Source organism: Neolamprologus multifasciatus, chromosome 8 (assembly GCF_963576455.1).
Source record: "Neolamprologus multifasciatus chromosome 8, fNeoMul1.2, whole genome shotgun sequence".
Taxonomy (NCBI): domain Eukaryota; kingdom Metazoa; phylum Chordata; class Actinopteri; order Cichliformes; family Cichlidae; genus Neolamprologus; species Neolamprologus multifasciatus.
In genome coordinates, this window is record NC_140446.1 from 5,446,610 (window position 1) to 5,468,934 (window position 22,325).

The 22,325-nt window shown below is 40.6% G+C and overlaps 1 protein-coding gene across 2 annotated transcripts in view; it reads left to right on the plus strand.

Annotated features, from left to right (window-relative positions):
- Positions 1-22,310, plus strand: part of LOC146512306 (vesicle-fusing ATPase-like) — a 34,617-nt gene extending 12,307 nt beyond the window's left edge. For both annotated transcript variants that reach the window (XM_085169627.1, XM_085169628.1), the window contains 14 exons: positions 1,106-1,305; positions 3,649-3,814; positions 3,975-4,049; positions 5,383-5,570; positions 6,405-6,500; positions 7,820-7,976; positions 8,095-8,228; positions 8,400-8,466; positions 8,592-8,671; positions 10,824-10,958; positions 11,188-11,301; positions 15,784-15,839; positions 16,052-16,124; positions 18,068-22,310. In XM_085169627.1, coding sequence (XP_085025753.1) covers positions 1,106-1,305; positions 3,649-3,814; positions 3,975-4,049; positions 5,383-5,570; positions 6,405-6,500; positions 7,820-7,976; positions 8,095-8,228; positions 8,400-8,466; positions 8,592-8,671; positions 10,824-10,958; positions 11,188-11,301; positions 15,784-15,839; positions 16,052-16,082 — 1,499 coding nt within the window. In that variant the 3' untranslated portion in view covers positions 16,083-16,124; positions 18,068-22,310. The remainder of the gene's footprint in view (positions 1-1,105; positions 1,306-3,648; positions 3,815-3,974; positions 4,050-5,382; positions 5,571-6,404; positions 6,501-7,819; positions 7,977-8,094; positions 8,229-8,399; positions 8,467-8,591; positions 8,672-10,823; positions 10,959-11,187; positions 11,302-15,783; positions 15,840-16,051; positions 16,125-18,067) is intronic.
- Positions 22,311-22,325: the final 15 nt, after the last annotated feature.

Consider the following 22,325-nt stretch of genomic DNA (forward strand, 5'->3'; position numbering starts at 1 on the left):
CCGTGTAATCCATTTATTTCAACAAAGTAACTGTATTCTAAATACCACCTTTTTAAACAGTAACTGTAACGGAATACAGTTACTCATATTTTGTATTTTAAATACATAACGGCGGTACATGTATTCCGTTACTCCCCAACACTGGAGGTAGAGTAGGTATTGCAAAGAATTCCTACTCTACTTTGTTCATGGTCATCACACATTTACCCCCCAGTCAAAGGGGGAAAGGTCAAAAATGTCTGTATTTCTTAAGAAAACTAAATTCATATTTCAGCTTCTTGTTAATATCTGTAGACAAACTATAGAAACTTCATCACCTAACACTAACATCTTACTGGCTGACTAAAACTTTGCAGGGCGTCACTGCAGTCCCTTCTCAGTCAACAAAAAAATAATCCATTAAGATAATTTCTATAAAAAGCTAACATATAGCCAACTTCTTACGAAGGATTGAATATTAAGCTTGAGTATGACGACAGAGCGATAATACACCACAATACTAGGGTGTATGCCAACATTTTGCAGCTGCTACATTGTATAAAGCTAAATTATTGTCCTAAATCTTGGGTAATGATCCACACTTAAAGGAAATGCCTTCTCCCGTTGAATGACAATTTTCTTATAACCGGAGAAGCCATTGGTCATCCTTCTTACGTAACCTCTGGGCTCTCCAGTGTAACTAGCGGATTTCCAGGCCAAGACTTCCTGTTCTTTTGTCTATGTTTACTAGTGCATATATATTTAAACACAGCTAAAATAAAGCTAAAACATTAGTGGATGAGACAGAGTGGTTTTGAATTTGCATTTCAGCAACGTAGTTCTCCACGGACTGTTTACCTGTTTGCAGCCAAAGGCCACTCAAATGTGGCTGATCAATACAACCTGGACTGCAGACAGAAACCGGATAGCTTCTGGTATCAAATCCCTTATCCCTTTGTGAATAGATTTAGCACATTCTTATGCAGGCATCTGTTTAAGTAGGTAACTGTTTTGGAAACGTGATACAAATTATGCATTTTGCCACTGATTTCTACTCATTTTCTAGCTGTTAAAGTGAACCGTGGGTGCTCGGTTTAACATCAGCTCCTCTCCTCTGCTTGTCCAGGCTGTAAACATGTGAAGGGAATCCTGCTGTACGGCCCCCCAGGCTGTGGTAAAACCCTGATGGCACGACAGATTGGCAAGATGCTGAAGGCCCGGGAGCCAAAGATCGTCAACGGCCCTGAGATTCTCAACAAGTATGTGGGAGAGTCTGAGGCGAACATCAGGAAGCTGTTTGCAGATGCAGAGGATGAACAGAAGAGGGTGAGAATGGGACACGATGTACATTTTGTATTGTTCTTCCACAACAGAGCCAGCTTACCAAAGCAGAGCAAACATAAAAGTCCTGTTTGTATTAATAAACGAGTCTGTTTTGTTGCAGCTTCCAAGTAATATTGGCTGTGTTGCTAGAACTTTCTTAAACTTCTCATCTAGAAGTCATCAAAAGTCGCTGTGTTTGTTCAGAGTATTTTCTCAGTAGCTATTAGTATTCTTCCAGCATCCCAGTGAAATACTGATAAGCACTGCAGAAAAAATCTAATTTCTCAAGAGTGGAGAGATCTGCCCTTTAGCCAGACATAGCTGTAATGACTTTTTAAAGTTTGTGCGTGTGTGTGTGTGTGTTTGAAAGGGAAGAGGGGCCACTGAAACCCAGCAGTGATAGTTGGTTTGGATGGTGTGACATAAGCCTCACTCTGCACCACTTAATGAGGGGCTGGGTTCTCTTTGACCTCCTATAAGACCTCCCTACAAACCCCCACACACACACCGTGTATGTGTGTGACATTAACAGCTCTACACCTGTTTAAATGCTACGTCAGAGTCTGACAGGTCCGTCGATGGAGCGATAACCCCCCACCCGGCTGCTCCATCGCTTTTTTTCATTCATTCATAAGAGGCTCAATACTTGTATTCAGCTCAGGATGAAAGAAAAGCAGTCACGGTTTCTTCTTGCTATGCTTCTGTGTCTCAGCTGAAAAAATAATTTGATTTTATATTTTACAAGGTTATTATAGTTTAATAGTATACTTTTTAGTAGTTTTATTTTAGTTTTATTTTAATGTAAATTTACAATTTCCTTATATTTTCCTTATATGTTTGCTGTGTGGATTTTACTTTAAATTTGGTTTTTATTGTTAAAAATGTAATTTTTTGTATTAGTCTCACTCTTGGGTTGAGTATCTTTTCATATAATTGGGGCATTTTAAAAACCAGTTTTTACAAAATAAAAACTTGACTCACATTTTCCACTTTCAGTAGAAACTTTACTTTCAGATTTGATTTTATTAACAAAAATATGTATTTTTTTTGTAGTTTTTTATGTTATTATAGGAAGCTTCTTTTTTTTATTCGTCTGCCTCTGCAGGGTGCTAGATGGAAAGCCATTTTATGGAGTTCCACATTAAATCACTGTAAATTGAATTGGATGTCAAGAAAATACAGGTCAGGCAAGGAGAGGCAGTACCCAGCTGTAACAACACTGCTCTGCTTACTTTTTGTTCCTTAAACTTTTAAATGAATGTCCAAACCAGAACTTCCTATGGTTTGCCAGCTTCAGATCTTACAAAAAAATGCCTGAGACTTTAGTTATTCCAGTTTCATTAACCAGATTTTCTTATTTTGAGAATTTTAGTAGCCAAAACAAAGTCAGTTTTCTGCACATCTTCCAATAAAATGCAGCTGTATCAGGTGCGTCTAAGCTCCAGGGCAGAAAACTTTGGGAGGACAGAAATGGACCGCAGCACACTGATGAATTTTCAGCCTTGAGTTGTGCAGGCAGACGAACTTTTCCACAGAATTCAATGGCCAGCACCAACATACTTTACCCGAGGACCCGAAAACTGACTCCCAGAACTAAGAGACAGTTATAATATTGTAAGACCTTGAAAATAACAGAGAGCTCCTTAAAACCAACCCCTGTTTATTTGGTAAACTTATGCATGCACCTATATGTTTAAGAAATTAAGCTACAAGCAAAATTAAGCGTGTTTGAGAAGGAAAAAAAGTTTAAAATACACATTTGTGTTTGTCTATAGCTTATCTTTTAGACATTTTTGCAAATTGGTGCATGTTTAAAGGTGTTGATATCTCTTTTCTTCTACTCTGTGTATATACAGCGCTTATATCCTCCAGATGTTCCGGATGTACTCCTTTCAATATTGTGAAAGTTTTTACAGAGAGGGCTTTGTTCATTTATCATTCAGTGCATGATTTATTGCAAAAGATGGACTCGTTCTGGCTGTTTAAGCATGACCTTTTCTAAGGCTTCTAATATAAAGAGAGAATTTTCCTTAATTGATTTGTAAACAGGGAAAGTTATTTTTTTTTACCTCTGTAGTTCATCTGTGTCGTCTCCCCTGTAGCAAATATGATAAACATGCATATCACTTTTGCGCTTTCAAGTAAGTAGGTGTAACTGTGTAACACCATCTCCTGCAAAATTACTTATATCCAGCATGACAGATGTAGAAAAACTGGATTTACTCAGCATTATCGAGGCGATGTCCTCCCTGCTTGTGTGAACAGATGGTATAGGATAAAGGTGCAAAGCACGTATTTACAGTTTACACATTAATCTTCCTCCTCTGCGTCTGTGTCGGCGAACAGCTCGGTGCCAACAGCGGCCTTCACATCATCATATTTGATGAAATTGACGCCATCTGTAAGCAGCGTGGCAGCATGGCAGGCAGCACAGGAGTCCACGACACCGTGGTTAACCAGCTGCTATCCAAGATCGATGGAGTGGAGCAACTCAACAACATCCTGGTCATAGGTGCGAACATGCAGACATTTTCTCGCAGTATATGTAAACTAGCATAAACACTTTCACACTTAAATCCTGTCCTGTGTCACGCCTGAACAGCCAAACTCTGTCTCATTACTTTTGTTCTTCCCTTTCTTCTGGTTTCTTCTCTTTCTGCTGTCTGCCTCAGGTATGACCAACAGGCCCGACCTGATAGATGAGGCCTTGTTGAGGCCAGGAAGACTGGAGGTGAAGATGGAGATTGGTAAGAAGTAGCGAACACACAGAATTTCATTCAGTAGACTTAAAACAGCGTGTCCACAGCTTGTCTTTTGTCCTGTCTTCCTTCTCTTACCCAAACCGGTCACGGCAGATGGCCCCGCCCCTCCCTGAGCCTGGTTCTGCTGGAGGTTTCTTCCTGTTAAAAGGGAGTTTTTCCTTCCCACTGTCGCCAAAGCGCTTGCTCATAGGGGGTCATCTGATTGTTGGGCTTTTCTCTGTTGTATTATTGTAGGATCTACCTTACAATAAAGTGCCTTGAGGCAACCTTTATTGTGATTTGGTGCTGTATAAATAAAACTGAATTGAACTGGAAAAAAAAAGTTAAAATGATTATAAAGAACATACTTTTAAAACTAGGGATGCACGATACCGATACTGGTATCGGGTATCGGGGTCGATACTGTAAAATGTGTGTGTACTCATACTCGTAAAAGTTAACCGATACCATGAACCGATACCAACTTATTTCATTAATCAGAGGGTGGCTTGTCATTTCTGTTGTAGGTTTTTAGATTGGCCACTAGGGGGCCAATTATAATTTTATTTATTATTTATTTTATAATTTTTTTATATTTTATTATTTATTGAATAATAATTATTTTGTGTGTTTGTTTACAATATGGACACTCTGCAATAATTTAAAATTTTATTTTATTCTCAAACCTAATTTGTATTTATTTTATTCCAAACAGAAGTGTTTATTTATTATTCTGAAAGCTCGAGACAGTGCCAATAGTTCAGTGGTATTTTGTAAAATTACAATGTGGAGACTTTGCAATAATTTAACAGAAGTGCTTATTTTTCACTTGAAATTTTTTTGTGGTCATTTTTATTAAGATTTTATTTTTTATCAGCAGAGAATAAAATAAAACCTGTCTTCCAATTCATTGTATTTGTGTGTGTGTGTGTGTGGTAGAAGTATTGTTTTTTGTACTCTGTATTGGCAAGTACTCAGATCCAAGTATCGGTATCGTATCGGTTTGAAAAAATTGGTATCGTTGCATCCCTATTTAAAACCTATGAAGTAATTAGTTAAAGTATTTGCTCAAATAATTAATAGAAAATCAGTGAAAATACTTCTACTGTGGGTCAGAAAGTCTTAAAAACAGTGTAAATAAGTTATACTCGTGCTATCAAATGAAGAAGTAATGTATCTTATGCAGATTTCTGCAAGTTAATACCAGCAGCCTTACTGGTAAAGCTCAATGGATGCAAGACTGTTATTATCAGCTGTGACTCTTTGACTGTGTGCACTACAGAACCAGTACACCACACGCGGTCACTGTCTCTGTTTCCTTTTCGCTTTATTCTTCAAGGCTTACCGGATGAAACGGGGCGAATTCAGATCCTCAACATCCACACAGCGAGGATGCGGGACAACAAACTGCTGGCTAGTGATGTCGACGTTAAAGAGCTGGCTGTGGAAACCAAGAATTACAGCGGTGCTGAACTGGAGGGTCTGGTCAGAGCTGCTCAGTCCACTGCCATGAACAGACACATCAAGGTCAGTCCAAGGAGCTTATTTACTGCCCAGTTGTGTATGTTTTGTGGGTTATAGAAAACAAGGAAATAATAGTAAAATGCCCTCAGAGCAATATGTTCCTCACTAATATAAGAGTTAAAATATTAGCAAGTAACCAGTATTTTCCACAAGCCAATACGCACTATAAAAAGCAAATACAGTTTAATTAAAGGGCAGTAAATTTAAAAAGAAAACTAAAGGAAGAGAAGAAGGAAAGTAGAAGTAATGCAAAAAATGTATTCAACTTTTGCAAACCTGTTCTTTTTATATTAGATACATTATTTTCAAAAGCACTGACGGGAACAGTGTCATGTTCCTGGCTTAAGTAGCAGGCCACACACCTGGTGGGCATAATATATGGTATTATAGTGCCAGTTTAAGCAGCCACCCAGGTGTCGAAGGGTTGGGTAGGTATCCAGGTGTGTGTGCTTGTGTGTGTGCCCTCCCTTAAGTGTTTTATCAGGTGCATTGGCTCAAATTTATACTGCTCAGTAAGGCACAAAGATAAGGTGAAGTTCTCATCTGTTAAGCGTTCTGCCCCCGCAGAGCAGCAGATATTGGAGGGTGATGATAAATGACAGACACATGTCTGATGGCAGCGATGTTTCTCTTCACTCCTTTAGGCACTTATTCTTCCCTCCCTCCGTCTCTCTGTCTGACCTTTCTGCTCTGAGGGAGTACATTGTCTTCTGACACATTTTGCAATCTACATGTGCAGTACTTCATTTAATGGATTTCACGAGACAGGGTACGGAGTTCATCCGAAGCAATTTGCCGTCTCTGTACCTGTGCTGTTTGTCTGTTGCTCTGATGTAGGCCAGCAACACCGTGGAGGTAAACATGGAGACGGCGGAAAAACTGCAGGTCAGCAGGATAGACTTCATGGCCTCGCTGAATAACGACATCAAACCCGTAAGTTACTGTGCACATGTCTCTCTTAAGTTCTTAAACATGAAATGCAAAGTACAGTGAAATAAAAGTGACATTAATAATAGAATAGAATAGAATAGAATTCAACTTTATTGTCATTGCACATGCACAGGTACAGGGCAACGAAATGCAGTTTGCATCCATCCAGAAGTGCTTTAGTGATATAGATATATATAGATTGTATATAGATATATTACAATATATATTAGCAATAATATAGATATGTAAGTATATTACAGAAATGGGTCAAAATAACCTGAAGTTTAACTCAACCATTCCCACTTTCTCTGGCCTTTTCGTTATTCCATAACATGATCCGTGAAACATCCTGAAATATATTTGAGAGAAATGTTGTTTCTTAAAACCTGAGTTTTGAATAAGTTTGTCGGTTTGTCTTATCGTACGCCATTCACCATTGTGTTTTAATCTAACGCCCACCACAGACAAGAAGACTAATAAACGTCAAAATCGGGCGCAATCTGACATCGAAATCCATGCATCATAAGTCTGAGTTTTAATCACAGACTTTGAGATTTTGCAGTCCAGTCATGCTGCTGGTGGATCTTTGCAAAGAGACAAACTGCTGCATGTGACCTGCTTGAGAGAACTGAGTCCTCCTGTTGGTTGTTAATAATATTTATGTGATCGAACAGTATTTGCATGAGTCAAGATTTTTTTTAAAAAAGAAAGAAGCTAGGCTAGGATTTAGCTTGTTTGTTTTTATCAGGCTCACTTGAGACACTAAGAGTTTTAAACCACCTTACGCTAAACGATCAGTTGTGCCACAACCTTTGCAAAAATGTTTTGACTTGCAACACTTAAATCTCTTGAAATTTAGTGGCAGGCTGGAATCTTTGAAAGACGCCTCTAAATAATCTGGTCTTTTCTCCTCATTAGACTGTAACTAAAACCTGAGATGACAGTATTATGAAGTCAAGCTGATTTTTTTGAAGTTTTGCATATAAATATAAACTGTTTTTTCCACTCTGGGCACGAGTTTTGTTTTTGACAGGCTTCAGGGGCCTCTCAACACTATTTTACACCTGAATTGAACCTGCTAAATGTTATAAGAAGCAGTCCAGGTATACGCAGGAATTATATCCAAAATACTTGTAAATTATATTTATTTGTGATTAAACTTCACTGGATTCAGATGACGCACTTGTGCAGGTTATACAAGACTACAACACAGAGGAAATACCTTTTTTATAACTAATATTTCCATTCTCGGTTGAGCTCGTGCAGGCAAAAAAAATTAGAGTCTCACTTTCTGTTTTCCTCTCCTTGTACCACTTCTTCAGGCATTTGGAACCAACCAGGAGGACTACGCCAGCTACATCATGAACGGCATAATCCGGTGGGGTGACCCAGTGTCAGCAGCCCTGGAGGACGGGGAGCTGCTGGTGCAGCAGACAAAGAACAGTGACCGCACGCCACTAGTCTCTGTGCTGCTGGAAGGTAACTCTCACATGTGTCATACAACCCAAACACATAGGGCAAATAAAATAAGGTGAGGACAGCGGCCTGCTTTACCAACAATTAAAATGGTTGATCAGTGATTTCTTTTCACCGCCAGGCCCGCCTAACAGCGGCAAAACGGCACTGGCGGCTAAGATTTCTGAGGATTCCCAGTTTCCCTTCATCAAGATCTGTTCTCCGGACAAGATGATCGGACACTCTGAGATCGCCAAATGCCAAGCCATCAAAAAGGTAACAGAGATTTCATAATGCAGATGCAGTGCATATAAATACCGGATGTTTGGATTAAGATGCTAGTGTAGTAATGTCATTTTTAAAATACTAGTAGTTATTTTTAGTGTTTGCTGGTGTGTTTTTTCTTTGATGGCGATCAGGTTGTACCTTTTTGTTTCCCTTTGGCAGATATTTGAAGATGCTTACAAATCCCAGCTGAGCTGTGTGGTTGTGGACGACATCGAGCGCTTGTTGGGTAAGACGAGAGAGCCCAAAATATTTAGCGGTCTTCTACTCAGTTGCCTTCTGAAGTTACTTTTTATTTGAATCAGACGTGATGAGACCGAGGAAATGAAATAATAAAATTATGTGTGCCGTCAGATTACGTTCCTATTGGCCCTCGTTTCTCCAACATGGTGCTACAGGCTCTGCTGGTGCTGCTGAAGAAACCACCTCCAAAGGTAACCAGGGTTTATTTCTTGCTCACTGTCAGCGTTGCTAGTCCTGAGGTGGCAGAAAGAGGGCAGCAGATCTTATGGATGCCAACATAAAGTCTTGCGAGGAATTGTTGGAGGTCTTTGCCTGCAACTGGCATGTGTGAACGCCTGTGTGTGAGTGTATGGTTATTAGCAAGTGTTTTGGTCCAGGCCTGTTGTGCTCGGAGTGAATGGTGGTGGTGGAGACCCATTTCTCATAGTTTCTTTAGTTGTAGTTTGTGTGTGTCTGTTGTTGATGGGTTTGTGAATGAGGGTATAGCTCACTATATGGCTGCATGTGCATGAGAAGTGGCGCGGGGCCTGGTGTTGAATGCCTGGCTGCAGTGCTCCTCTGGGGTTGTAAAGCGCTGGGCCCAGCGGGGTGCCTGGGGCCGGGGGAGGCCAGGGGGACACGGAGGAGAATGGGCTCTGTGAGAGAGCCAGGACCTGGCAGCACTGCCGCCTGTGTGGCACCTCATCTGCATGCAGCATCACAACCCCCCACGCCATGGGGGGGCAGGCGGCAGCCATAATCCCCCTGTCTGCTCGCCACTCCTCTGCCTCTCCTCCTTGGTCTTCTTCTGGTCGTTCTCCAACTCGTCGGCTTAGTGCAGCGACATTTCTTTTGCTTCCCCTCTTTCTTCCCCGCTCATGTTTGTCTTCTCTACTGTTGCCCTCTGCTCCATTATGCTGCATTATGCTGTCTTTTTTTCTCCTTTCTATTGTTTTCTATTTTTTAAACTCCTGTTGTGACTTAGAGCCCTTGCTCAATGTCGGCCTTCACCTGGGCAGCCAGAAATCTCCAGAATATGACGAAATCAGTCGCCCTGTATTCCAATGACCAATAGGAGCTTTGGCATCAAAGACTGCCTTCATCAAAATTTGGATAACATGAGAACTTAATCACAAAATGTTCACAATTTGACACTTCTGATTGGCTTGTTTGTAGTCGCGGGCAATGAGAACATAACCCGGTGTGATACAGAAAGTGCTGATGTTGCAGTGTAAGCCATTAAAGGAGCAACATGTTTAATAGGGTGGATATGAGTGAGAAAACAAAATGCAAAACAACCTTAATTTAAATTTTTATACAAATCTGCCATTAAATCAGCTTCTCATGGACTACATTTAATAACTGTTGTTTAGCTAATAATAAAATTACTGTTGTCTAAGCAGGTGCAGCTTGTTTTTACAGGCCTGTGGTCTCTCAGCATCAGATACATCACATACCAATGAAACATGTCAATAAAAGTAATACAAATGAGATAAAATGAAGATTTTCACCTTCATATCTGTCAAGCAGTAAAGTTGTTATATATATAACTTTGACTTTATCAAAGACTGTATTCTGAGGAAGTTAACACGGCTGTAGTATCAGGGTTGGCATTGTGATTGCGTGTGTAGACCAGGTGTATGTTACATGCATCAGCTGATTTGCCTTAAAGCTGTAAAACTATACAAATGATGGACAGGTTGTTGGTCAGAGAAAAATATGCTGGAACTGGGATGGCCAAAATGTTTGTTATTATAAGGCTTCATGGGGCGATCGTGGCTCAAGAGTTGGGAGTTCGCCTTGTAATCGGAAGGTTGCCGGTTCGAGCCCCGGCTTGGTCAGTCTCGGTCGTTGTGTCCTTGGTCAAGACACTTCACCCGTTGCCTACTGGTGGTGGTCAGAGGGCCCGGTGGCGCCAGTGTCCGGCAGCCTCGCCTCTGTCAGTGCGCCCCAGGGTGGCTGTGGCTACAATGTAGCTTACCATCACCAGTGTGTGAATGTGTGCGTGAATGGGTGGATGACAGGTTGTGTAAAGCGCTTTGGGGTCCTTAGGGACTAGAAAAGTGCTAAACAAATACAGGCCATTTACTATTTACCATTCATAATATGGCTTAAAGACCATAGGTGTTCCCAGTTTTTGTATAGTCTGAGTTCTAGATAAGTGTTGAATCCATCCAGGACACGCAATCATGATGCTTGAACCTCTGTTAGAGCCATCACACGCTTTCATCTGGACTTCTCCTGTGCTTTTCAAATGGTTATACATCATTGGTCTCTCTTTTTCCTATGACCAATAGGAGACCAGCTGATGAATGTGAGGGAACGGTTAAAGTCCAGACAAAATGACATCTGCTTCTCTTTCAGGGTCGTAAGCTGCTCATCATTGGCACCACAAGTCGTAAAGACGTCCTTCAGGAAATGGAGATGTTGGATGCTTTCAGCACCACCATCCACATCCCCAACATCTCAAAAGTAGAGCAGCTGATGGAGGCCTTTGAGGTAAACTACACAACTATGAAACTACAAATTTCTAATGTTTGTTTCTAAGAATTGCATCTATGATGCAAGATGCTTTTCTTCTGTGAATTTCTTCTTACCATCAGACTTGGCGACATTTTTTTTTGCTTACTTTTTTATTAGAATTCCTGAATGCAAAAAAATGAATGACAGAATTTAAGTGTTTCTCTCTCGCGCTGATCGTTCCTGTGTCTCTCTCTGCTTTACACAGCTGCTGGGCAGTTTCAATGAGAAAGAACGGGCCATGATAGCGAAAGCTGTACAGGGCCAACGCTTGGGGATCGGCATTAAGAAGTTGCTGATGCTGATTGAAATGGCGGCACAGGTGAGAAACTATTATGGTCTTTATTTTGACTTTTTTCAACAGTTTAGTTAGTTTTATGTTGTAGTTAGTATGAATTTTGCGGTAATGCAACTTTTTTTGTCTTCTTTTTTAAAAAATATAATATTTGTGGGTTTATGTAAAGTGGATGGTTTGACACTGGGGGCACACTTTCATGTCTCCTATCATTAACGATCACCATTGGTACACAGCAAACAGTTTTTAAACATCAGCCTGTGATGACTCATACCCATTGTTTGTAGTTTTGTACTTTAACATTGCATTGTCAGATGTGCTTTCATTCCCTTTTCCAAAAATAAGCATGTCTTTGCTTTAAATCTATTCCAAAAGAGATTATTTTAAGTAGGTTGGTTAAATTGCATCACAAAAAGATGAGTTTTTGGCAGCTTTTAAAAAAAGATCATAAGATTCTGAAGCCACTGTTGCAAAATCTCGGTCTCCTTTTAGTTTTCAGCCTTGCATGCACAGCAAGCAGGCCTTGATCACATGACATCAGGCACCTGCTGGGGCTATATGGATGCATAAGTGCACTCTACTCTACTCTTTATGTTGGTGCTTGTCCATTCTAAAAGTCAAATCCAGAATCTTAAAGTCAGAAGTTAATGACATGATAATATTTAGAAGACTTAGTCAGAAGCCTTGCAGCGGCTTTTATTGAATAGGCTGCAAACGTTCCAAGGAAGCTTTGTTAAGACAAGTAAACTGTGAATTACAATTATACAAGTGATGAAATAAATGCATTAATAACAATTTCCATCATGACACAGTGGAAACTGGCAATATTTCTTAAGCGAGATTTAACATGACCGTCCAAAGTGAAAGTTGAGTCAAAAATGATCCAAAGGTTGCTGATAGAAGATTTAGGAAATGTGGCAAGAGGACTTTCCATTACCTCAGACACAAATCTGTCAGGGGCACATCAGAAAATAGTTAGCCTCCAGCTTTTAACAGAGTCTAAGCACCTCTGAGAAATTTGTAACTTACAAACGTCTTGTGGTTTAAAAGAGAGATACAACTGAGTGTCATCTGCATAGCAATGATAATAAGTGCTCGAAATGTGCAGAAGGAGCAGATCTAACAGAAATATATCAGCGATCTCATATATCTCATAGACAAACCCAAACATCTTCTATGACTAGTTTTCAGTTCAGTACCGAACACAAATTAACTCATGTATCCTCAAGCCACAGAGAAGAAACACGAAACGGTGTGTGCACAATGTTGCTATGAGTACCGCGACTGACGGTGTGATGATGTTGACCGAGGCTGGGCTGTGGCATTCTGCACGTTGCCATATGTATCCGAGCCTCTACTGCAGCTTTGCATGAGAGCGCCGCCTCAGATGTGATTGTTCTCGGTGGAAATCGGATCGGACAGAGGTAACAAGATGAAGTGCTCCAACCTGTACTTGTGCCATTCTTGTGACAGCACCCTTCCCTGCAGCTGTTTCAGCAGGACAATGCCAAACCCTGCACTGCCAGAGTAGCGCAGGCTTTTCTGGATATCAAAACCCTGGAACGCGATGTGCATCGACCCAGCGTGTTGCAGGCTCCACTCCTAGTTGAGCATAGCTGCAGACTATGCTCATCAAGGAATGGAAAACAGTTCCTCAAACAACACATCTGGACTGCTTGGATGTCATACCTTATATTAAATGTCTTGTATAAGCAACTATTATAGTGTTTGTCTAAAAATCTATTTAAAATGTGACCTTTTTGACTATTTTTGGACTTTTTTTATGCTGTTGCAGCTCCATGTGTACTAGTTGTGTTAGACAACAGAAAGGTCAAGTTATTTTGGGTGTACGAAACTTGTGAAGCACAAGAAAACTGTCTTTTCAATAACTCACTCATCACCTCCCATTTTATTCAAAACACAGATTTCATACTGGCACAGGCTTTGCGTTATTATTATTTTTTTCTCTCGGTGTGGCCTGAGCTTGAGCAGGCCGTCCCTCCTCTTCTTCGACATCTGGCCGGCATTCTCGACAGTCAACAGGATCCGTCTGTCAGGCACAAAAAACTGTCATCTATTAGCTGTAGTGAAAAACTGTGTGGCTTTGCTGATGATTTGTTGAGCAGAGTGATCCAGTACATTTCTAGTTCACAAACCACTCTCTCCAATACATTCATAGTTGTGAAACCGTGCTCTGCTCAGCTTTCCAAGTTATATTCACGTGTTACGAATAAGAAAAAGTCTTACGCTTCGCGGTCTGGTTTTACCTACGATTTAAGCAAAGATCAGCCACTGAAGGGGCAAATGTGAGGGGTAGGTTTAAAAAAAATAAATCAAGGAGACGAGTACAAAAATGAAAACATAGACCACCAAGTCATAGCAGATTTTTGGTCTCCTTTCAACCCACCCGTTATGTAGAGGGATACAGTGGGTACAGAGTCTTCTCACCTTCCTTACTTTGCCTAAAGGGATTTGTGGCTTGGCCTCCAAGTTTTGTTTTTGTGCATTTTTCTGTACAGTAGCAAGAGGTGTAGTTCTGTTCTGCCCTGTTCCCCTAAATGATTTACTTGCAAAGCCTGTAGGGACATTGATCCTGTCAAGACACAAGCATAATCAACCTGATTGATCATAAATCATTTACTGATCGGTCCTTGGACTGGTGGAGGCTTTAAAGAGGACTTTTGTTTTGGGTTTTTTTCCCCCATTACAGACAAAATATATGATTTTACTGCAGTAAGAGTGAGTACAAGTAATCCCTGTGAGCCAAAAGCTTTAAACTGCTCTAAATGTGCGGTTTTCAGCGGTTCTATTTTCCTGCTCTTTGCCTTGTATGAACTTTATTTGTGAGCATAGAAGCTCCACCCACCTGCCTTTTAAGCCTTTTGTTTACAAAAGGCAGCCAATCAGGAAAAAATGATGATGCTTAAATTAAAGGGTGACAGAAGATAAACCGCTGCACGGCAGCCCAGTAGTTTTGAGTTATGCAAAACTGCTTGAGCCCTTTTCTATAAATATGCAGCTCAAAATGAAAAAAAGATGTCCCGGTTAGTTAGTACAATTTCTTCCAAATAAGTAATAGTAATAAGTTTGTTTGAAATTAAAAGATGTCATCCTTTAACTGTTTACCTCCACTGAAATAGACAAACGGTATCGAATTAGTCACTGTAGTAACCTGTGACATCATGTCCAGCTGTGGTGATTTTATTTTGTGAAAACAAAACAGAGAAGGAAAAATAAAATGTAACAAGTAGAACAAATAGAAACAGGAACTAAATATCCTGTTACTCGATTTGCAAAAATGATGATTTGTGTGTCCACAAGGGCGATTGTGGCTCAAGAGTTGGGAGTTTGCCTTGTAATCGGAAGGTTGCCGGTTCGAGCCCTGGCTTGGACAGTCTCGGTCGTTGTGTCCTTGGGCAAGATACTTCACCCGTTGCCTACTGGTGGTGGTCAAAGGGCCTGGTGGCACCAGTGTCCGGCAGCCTCGCCTCTGTCAGTGCGCCCCAGGGTGGCTGTGGCTACAATGTAGCTGCCATCACCAGTGTGTGACTGTGTGTGTGAATGGGTGGATGACTGGATATGTAAAGCGCTTTGAGGTCCTTAGGGACTAGTAAAAGCGCTATATAAATACAGGCCATTTACCATTTACTCCTGTGACCTGTGAGGAGATCACAGAACCAAGCAGGATTTAATTAAGTCACTGTCGTACGTCACAACAGGAAATCAACGTTCCAGTGATCATCTCGTTCTTTGCTTCTCTCATTTTTTCCCTTGTTTCTTACAAATTTCTCAGATATTTCTAAACTCCTGAAGTAAAGTTTTAAAACTTGAAATGTTTCACTCCAGCTAATCGATGTCTGCTGCTCAAAGCCACGATGAATTTTCTTCGTCCATCTCAAAACCTCATATTTCAAGTAATATTTGTTTATCAAACCGATGACGGACATCCCACCAGCAGCATCAGACAAACCCAAATCACACCATTAGCTCCTTTCTTCTCCCGACTGTGTCTCTGTTATGTTGCCTATGTGTGCAGCCTGTTTGTTGGGGCTGTGTAATTGCTGTGGTATGCTCCAATGCAGCTATGCTCAGTGCCCCCCCCTCCTCACACACACACCCCATTCTGAGCTTGAAGAAGTATGAACCTGTGTTTGCCGAGACATGCTGCAAACAGCCGCACTCACGTACACATTTGCGGTCTTTATCTTTTTTCCTCTCATTCCAACGTTTCTGACTGCTCTCATGTCTTAACTCTGGTTGCTACAGGCGATTCCAGACATACTGTAAGTTATTGCATAGGTTCCCATTAATTTTGCTTCCTTTTCCCTCCCCTTCTCTTCAATCCAAACTGAAACATGAACTCCAGGACCCGCCGCCGTTGATAGCATGCCGCTGTGATGTTTAACACCTGAAGAAACCCGTGCATGTTCACAAAGAACCTGCTAATAAAATATACAGTTATTCTATCGTATGACTGTTAGCACTAAGCCTGCATATCTGTCTTTTCAGATGGATCCTGACTACAGAGTTAGGAAGTTCGTGAGTCTGCTGAAGGAAGAAGGAGCGTAAGTATTCCTTTCCTGTTTCTAACCACATCACCAGAGCAGGATTGACATTGAACACTCACACCGCACACACGTCTGTCACTTTCACCAGCTGTCAGTTACAAATGTAGCAGAAAGGAAAAAGTTAGTCAGAAGCACAAAGTGTTTACATTTTGATCATCGTACCAAGTGTGATTTATAATACACATTTTGTCCTTTTTCTCCCTCTGCAGACTGGTTTCTGATAAGTTTGTGGCAATCTAGACTCAGTGGAGCCACGCGGTGAAATAGAGGCATCCTTCAACGGTGAGGCCGCTTTAAGCTGAAACGTTACATTTTTTTACTCATCGTATCCTGTCGAGGGTTGAGGAGAGCTGATGTGCAAGTCTGTGACTCCACTCTTTGAAGAGTCACAGTCAAAGTTTCGAAATAACGTTATGCGAGTCCAGTCAAGCAGATGTAACCACAGAATAACAGAGAGTGTCGTTAAAATGCGCTGACTCAAAACTGAATTACCAAACTTACCTGTGACTAAGTAGTTTTACAGCTACTCTGTGTGTGCGTGGAATCGGAAGCATCACACGAAACAATTGTCACAATAAAAACACTTCCACAGGGCACCAAACACTACTGTAAACTGAATGATTCAGGTGTTTGAGGAGACGCCTTTAGCAGGAACAGCTTGAAATAACCATTTTCTATATAACTTTATCAGTCCTTCATATTATTGTGGAGGGATTTTGACTCCCTTTACAAAGTCACTTTAGTTCATTGAGGTTTGCGATAATTTTTTATGCACAGCTTTCTTTACAGAACTTTTTGCAACACCTTGATTCTTTCGAACGATCCAGTCTTAGCCGAGCTTCAGCTGGGCTAAGTTGGGTAGATGGCCTCACATGTTACTCTAGAACAGCGATTAACAACAACCCCCGGGCCGGTCCGTGAGTCGTTTGGCACCGAGCCCCGAGAGTTGAGGCTCGGGTGTGAAATTGATGGTTTTCAGGGGTTTTATCTAAGTTTCCCCGGGTCTTTTTCCGTGTGTTATGAATAAATCTTCCTTTTTTTGGTACTGGTTTTATTTGTTGTATTTATCAGCGAGACCTTAAAGGCCGGTCTGTGAGAATATTGTCGGACATAAACCGGTCCGTGGCACAAAAACGGTTAGGTACCGCTGACCTAGAATACTTTGGTATGCATTGGAGTTCATGAGTACCCGAATGACTACAAGGGCCCAGGTCTCGTGGCTGTAAACATGCCATCACGGCGGTGTCGCCACGCGTGTAGCTGTGCTGCCATGTTCTTTATGTGGAGAGAACAGACACGTCTCCTGGCAATGCTTCCAAACGAGACTTGTTCAGTCTTTTTAGAATTTTACTGTCATGAGCTTCAATATTTAATATGCTAACCGAGGCCTGTAGAGCATGAGAAGGAGCTCTTGGATCCACTCCTGGGAACACTGGCACCTATCTTGAATACTTTCTACTTCTTTCTGAAATTGTTTAAAAATGAAACCCTTCCCAGATTGATGGGGAGCAACAATTGCTTCTTTAATCTCATTGCTGATGTTTCCTTTGTGGCATTAACACACCTGAATGCTCCAGACCAGGAAACTGCTAAAACGTCTGCTTTTATTAAGGTCCTGAAACTTGAAATTAGTGAGGTTGTATTTACTCTGCATGCTGCTTCTGTGTTTTGACTTAATAAAAAAAATATGTCATGTTTTGCTCTAAATCTCCAGCATTTTAAGACCTGTTAAGGACCAGATTATCGTTATTATGTCCTGAGACATAAAACCTTAGAATTTAAAGAGGGCGTCCTTTCTTTTTACCTCGACTATGCATGCTTGTAAAACTGTGACGTGCATCGGGTGTTATTCAGTTCTGACAATGCTTTTGCTCAGAATGTTTGCATCATAAAAGTTCTCTAGGTGAAGGAATACAAAGTTATTATCCTTCCTTTATCTGAATCATTAAAAAAAACGCAGGGCAAAGTTTAAGAAAGTTATGTGTCTAAGTTGCTAACCTTGCCTTCTGAAATGAACCGCGGGAGGACGGTGCCCACGGTGATAAACAACAAGTCTTTCAACAAGTAGCGGGAGCTTTGCTTCTCATCTTGGCATCAGAGGCTTATGGTATAGCTGGTGCACAGCGTGCCTAAAAATAGGTCGACTAGACAGGCGCTCTCCTGTGGCAGCATGCCTCCTTTGCCCGCCTGCCTCATCTCACTTTTATTTCTCTCTCTTCACTCAGTTGCAGAGGATCAGAGGACTGATAAAGGATGGCAGGAGGAAGCAAACGAGATATAGATCCCATCTCTCTGCATCCTTCTCATCCCTGAAGCTCTGCGTGCTTCTCTGAGGTGCAGACACCAAGCAGGCAGTCTCCTCCTCTGCAGCATTATGTGATAATGTAAAATAAGAGATGTGCGCAGTGCTTGTTGTATCTGGGTGTCTGCTTGTGCTGCAGTCTCTTTGTGATGCCTCTAGCACTCCATTGGGATTTTATATATATGTATACAAAAAGAGTCGGGGCAAAGTACATGTGCACAAACACTAATTATGATAATGTTTGTTTATATAGACTTTATTTGTAGGAAGAGATCCTTCCATGACTTCTTTTCTTATGTTGCACATTTCCTTGCCTCTGATCTTTTTATTGTATGAATAAAATAATATTACTAACAAAAAACATTGTAGTATCTGTAGTTAATGTTGTTTTTAAAGGGACGTTACAAAGGAACTTGTGCTGTGTGTTCCATTATTATAATTTTCAGTTGCTGTTTAGTTCAGATACTGTTCAGTGCGTCCAAAAAGCTGTCTGTTTTCCACAGTAGCATGTAAAAAATTGCTGCTCCCAAGAAAAACAAAAAAGTTAACTATTAAATGTTCTCATGGCTGTTGAAATCACAAGAATGTCATAACTATCACTTAGTGTAATTACCTCCTGATTATGAAATATTTGAGAAGAGATGAACCCATTCACACATTTGAGGTTAACCTCCACGGCTTCTGGGTTGAGCAATGATTGTAGAGCCTGGCATGAAAACACTCAGCCATTTATGGAGGAGCTACTGCTGCGTGTGTGCACGTTTCTTGATGCAGTTCTCCAGGATTGTAGTAAAAAAAGCAGCAAATTGTTTTCTCTTTTTTGTATTTTCTGCAAGTGAGATTAAATTTGAGCTAAAACTTGTGAATTATGGGAAGCTGAATTCATGCACATACATGTTTTTCTTTATAAAGAGATCACCTCATCCTAAGTAGTAGCCAGTGTATTATCAAGAACTCCAGGAGATCACTGGATTAGGCAGGTGCCATGGTGATAGTTCATTAGCTCGTTCTAACTGGATCAACAGCAGTAGTTTTTAAGAGTCCTTTGAGACTATTTTCAGCTTTAGATTCATATACATTTCATGCAGTATGTGGGTTTGAATCAGAATAACCTACCTACTTCCACAGAATGGCTCATGCATGTGTTTCTGCTCAGTGGTGGCAACGGATATCTCTGGAGCTGAAAAAATGACATGTGCATGGAAGTGTCTGCAGTTCACTGAATGACCACTAGAGGCTGCCTCTTAAAGTGAGTTAGTTCCCATGCACTCTTGTTAACATGCTCAAATTTAGAGCAGCTAAAGTGGGATTTATCCTTCTGGATTAAATCTGTATGTTGTAACTGCCAATCCTTCTGAAATCCTACACCATAACTTCCCTATATGAGTAACTACATGTCACGTCAGCACAGCCTGCAATGACTGGGATTCGCTCCTTCAGTATTATTGTTTCCCACTATACATTTCTAGTTGCTTCTCTACCTTTAACCTACTTGAAGAGAGCAGATCGACCTGACGATAGAAATTCCATCGCAACCCAAAGCTTTGGATGTGAAATTGCAGAGCAATGCAGGGATACCACATATAAATCCTAGCAACAGCACTAGCCAGTCGAGTAGACAATATTGTGTATAAATCCAACAGAGAACAAAATTAAACCAGTGGTCTGTGTACTTTGTTTGAATTATGTTTGTTCTTTAGCATTTATTAGCTAGTATCTGGACCAAAGACTAGAAAAGATGGACAAAGCTGTGCTTTAAACCTGCATTCTTTTTATGGCCACACGATGGCGATACCTGTCGTTACAAGAGGATTTGCAGTCCTATAAAAATCTTTGGAACAATTACTTTCTAACTTGACCTCTGTAAAGACTTTCCAACCACTCGATGGCATCATAATGGCTACATCTATGTTTTGCTAGCTAATAACCAAATGTGCAACCAGTGCGATGTGATTGTGCAGCTGGAAAAAGTCACATACACGTCTACTCAAGTTGGAAAAGAAATATTTGGTTAATCATGAAAAACGTTTCGCCTCTTGTCTTTATGAGGGAGATTGCATTGGATTTGTCGTTTAGCATTAGGCTGTAGCTCCTCTACAATATAGAGTGACACAGATCAGGTAAAGTTAATAATTAGAAGTAATCTGGTATAATTTAAAAATTAAACAATAAGATGCAACATGTCACAAACATGTTGTTTTCAGACTACAATGCAAGAGTACCCAACAAATGACTTCCCAACTTTGGAAATTTGACTGTTTAGCTCAGCGGTCCCCAACCCCCGGGCCTCGGGCCGGTACCGGGCCGTGAGTCGTTTGGTACCGGGCCGCGAGAGTTGAGGCTCAGGTGTGAAATGTATAGTTTTCAGGGTTTTTATCGGTTTTCAGCATTATTTTGTTATCATTTTTATCGTTTACTCGGTTTTCCTGGGTCTTTTCACATGTGTTATGAATAAATTTTCTTTTTTTCAGTACCGGTACTAGTTTTATTTTGTTGTATTTATCCGCGACACCTTAAAGGCCGGCCCATGAAAATATTGTCGGGCATAAACCGGTCCGTGGCGCAAAAAAGGTTGGGGACCGCTGGTTTAGCTCATAACCCTTGAAAGCCTACTAGGAATAACTTAAAGCTCTTTTCTGAACTGAACGATCTCTGTTGTATTTTAGGCCTGCTTATAGAAAAAATTGACTCGGTGTATATCAGCAGTTAGCTGGTCCCTGCCTATGCAGCTATCCTTACAAAAACTCAGAAATTAGTTTTAATGGTCATCAAACCGCGTCTTTATTGATATTTACTGAGGTGTCATTAAAGATAAAGGGAGGTGGTCAAATGTCGTCTTTTAGAGGCAGAGCGTGAAGGACTCTCTGCTCTCATCCAAATATGGCCTCTTCAAAAGCAACCAAGATGACCAACAGCCAAAACCCTCTAACTTCATAAACCAATGGGAGACTTTAATGTGGAGAAGCCCATCTTTTATATACAGTCACACAAAAAAACTCGATAGGAGTTTGTTTTTTCACGGGATTTTTCTACAGTACCGGAATAATAATAAAGTATAATTAAAATTCTCCTTTAAGTGGAATCAAATTAAGTAAGTGAATACTGCATCAAAGGATGGAGTATCTAAAAGACCTTTGTTTCAGCCTGCATTTCAACTTCCTTTAGAAAAGTGAGGCGTGTGTTTGAGTGTATGTTTGCAAGCGTAAAGAAACATGACACAGCTTTTTCTTCTTCAAATATATAATCTTAGTTCAGTCATACAGATATATACATTGTATAATAAATAATATTTATAAAAACATAACATTTACGATTATAAAATAAAAAGGGAATTATTCAACTTTAAAACATTTGTACAAAACTTTGGATATAGCGGGGAAAGATGAGGGGCCTTTGGGGGTCTCGGTAGGGTGGGGGACTGAACACAGAAAGGTAGGCCCAGGTAGGGAGGGCTGTGTAGAAGATGACGTGAACACTAAGCTATGTCCCAAAGAGAGGACAGCCTACACACTACTGGGTAACTTGTGTGTTTGCTCTTGAATATAATTAATAGGAAGCAGGTGGGACTGTCAGAACATGTTGTGTGAAACCTCTCTTGCTAAGAGCCAGCTCGCTGTCCGTCGGTCCATCCATCCTCTTCTGTAGTTGCTTGTCATGCACACGCACGTACGCATCCCTTATAAATCATCCGTTCTACGTTTCATGTTCTCAGAATCAGACGTGTTTTTGAAACTTCGTGAATTGGCAGTCTTTCCAATCCACCCACAAATCATAGCAATTTTTGTTAGTGGTCTTTAAACCGGTTTCTTTTGTTGCAAGTTACAATGTGCTGACACTGATGTCGATGAAAAGCATTCTTTTGATTAAACGGCAGTAATTTGTTTTTCCCAATATTCTAAAAATCAAAACAGGACGGCAGGAGTGTTTCGGGGTGTACTGACAAGAATACGAGTTCATAAATCAACCGTAAAAACCTCAACTGGCCAGCTGACTGAAAACACAGATGGAAGGATGTGACGGCCAATCAGATCTTTCTCAGCCCATGTTGTCTCCACGTGTCGTCACATATCCCCTTATTTTCTTTCCCTTTTGTTCCCAGAAGTAAAAGATTTTTGTTGAGACAAATATTTTTCTGCACTGAGAGTGATATAAAATAAAATAAAACACCAGAGTTAATAATG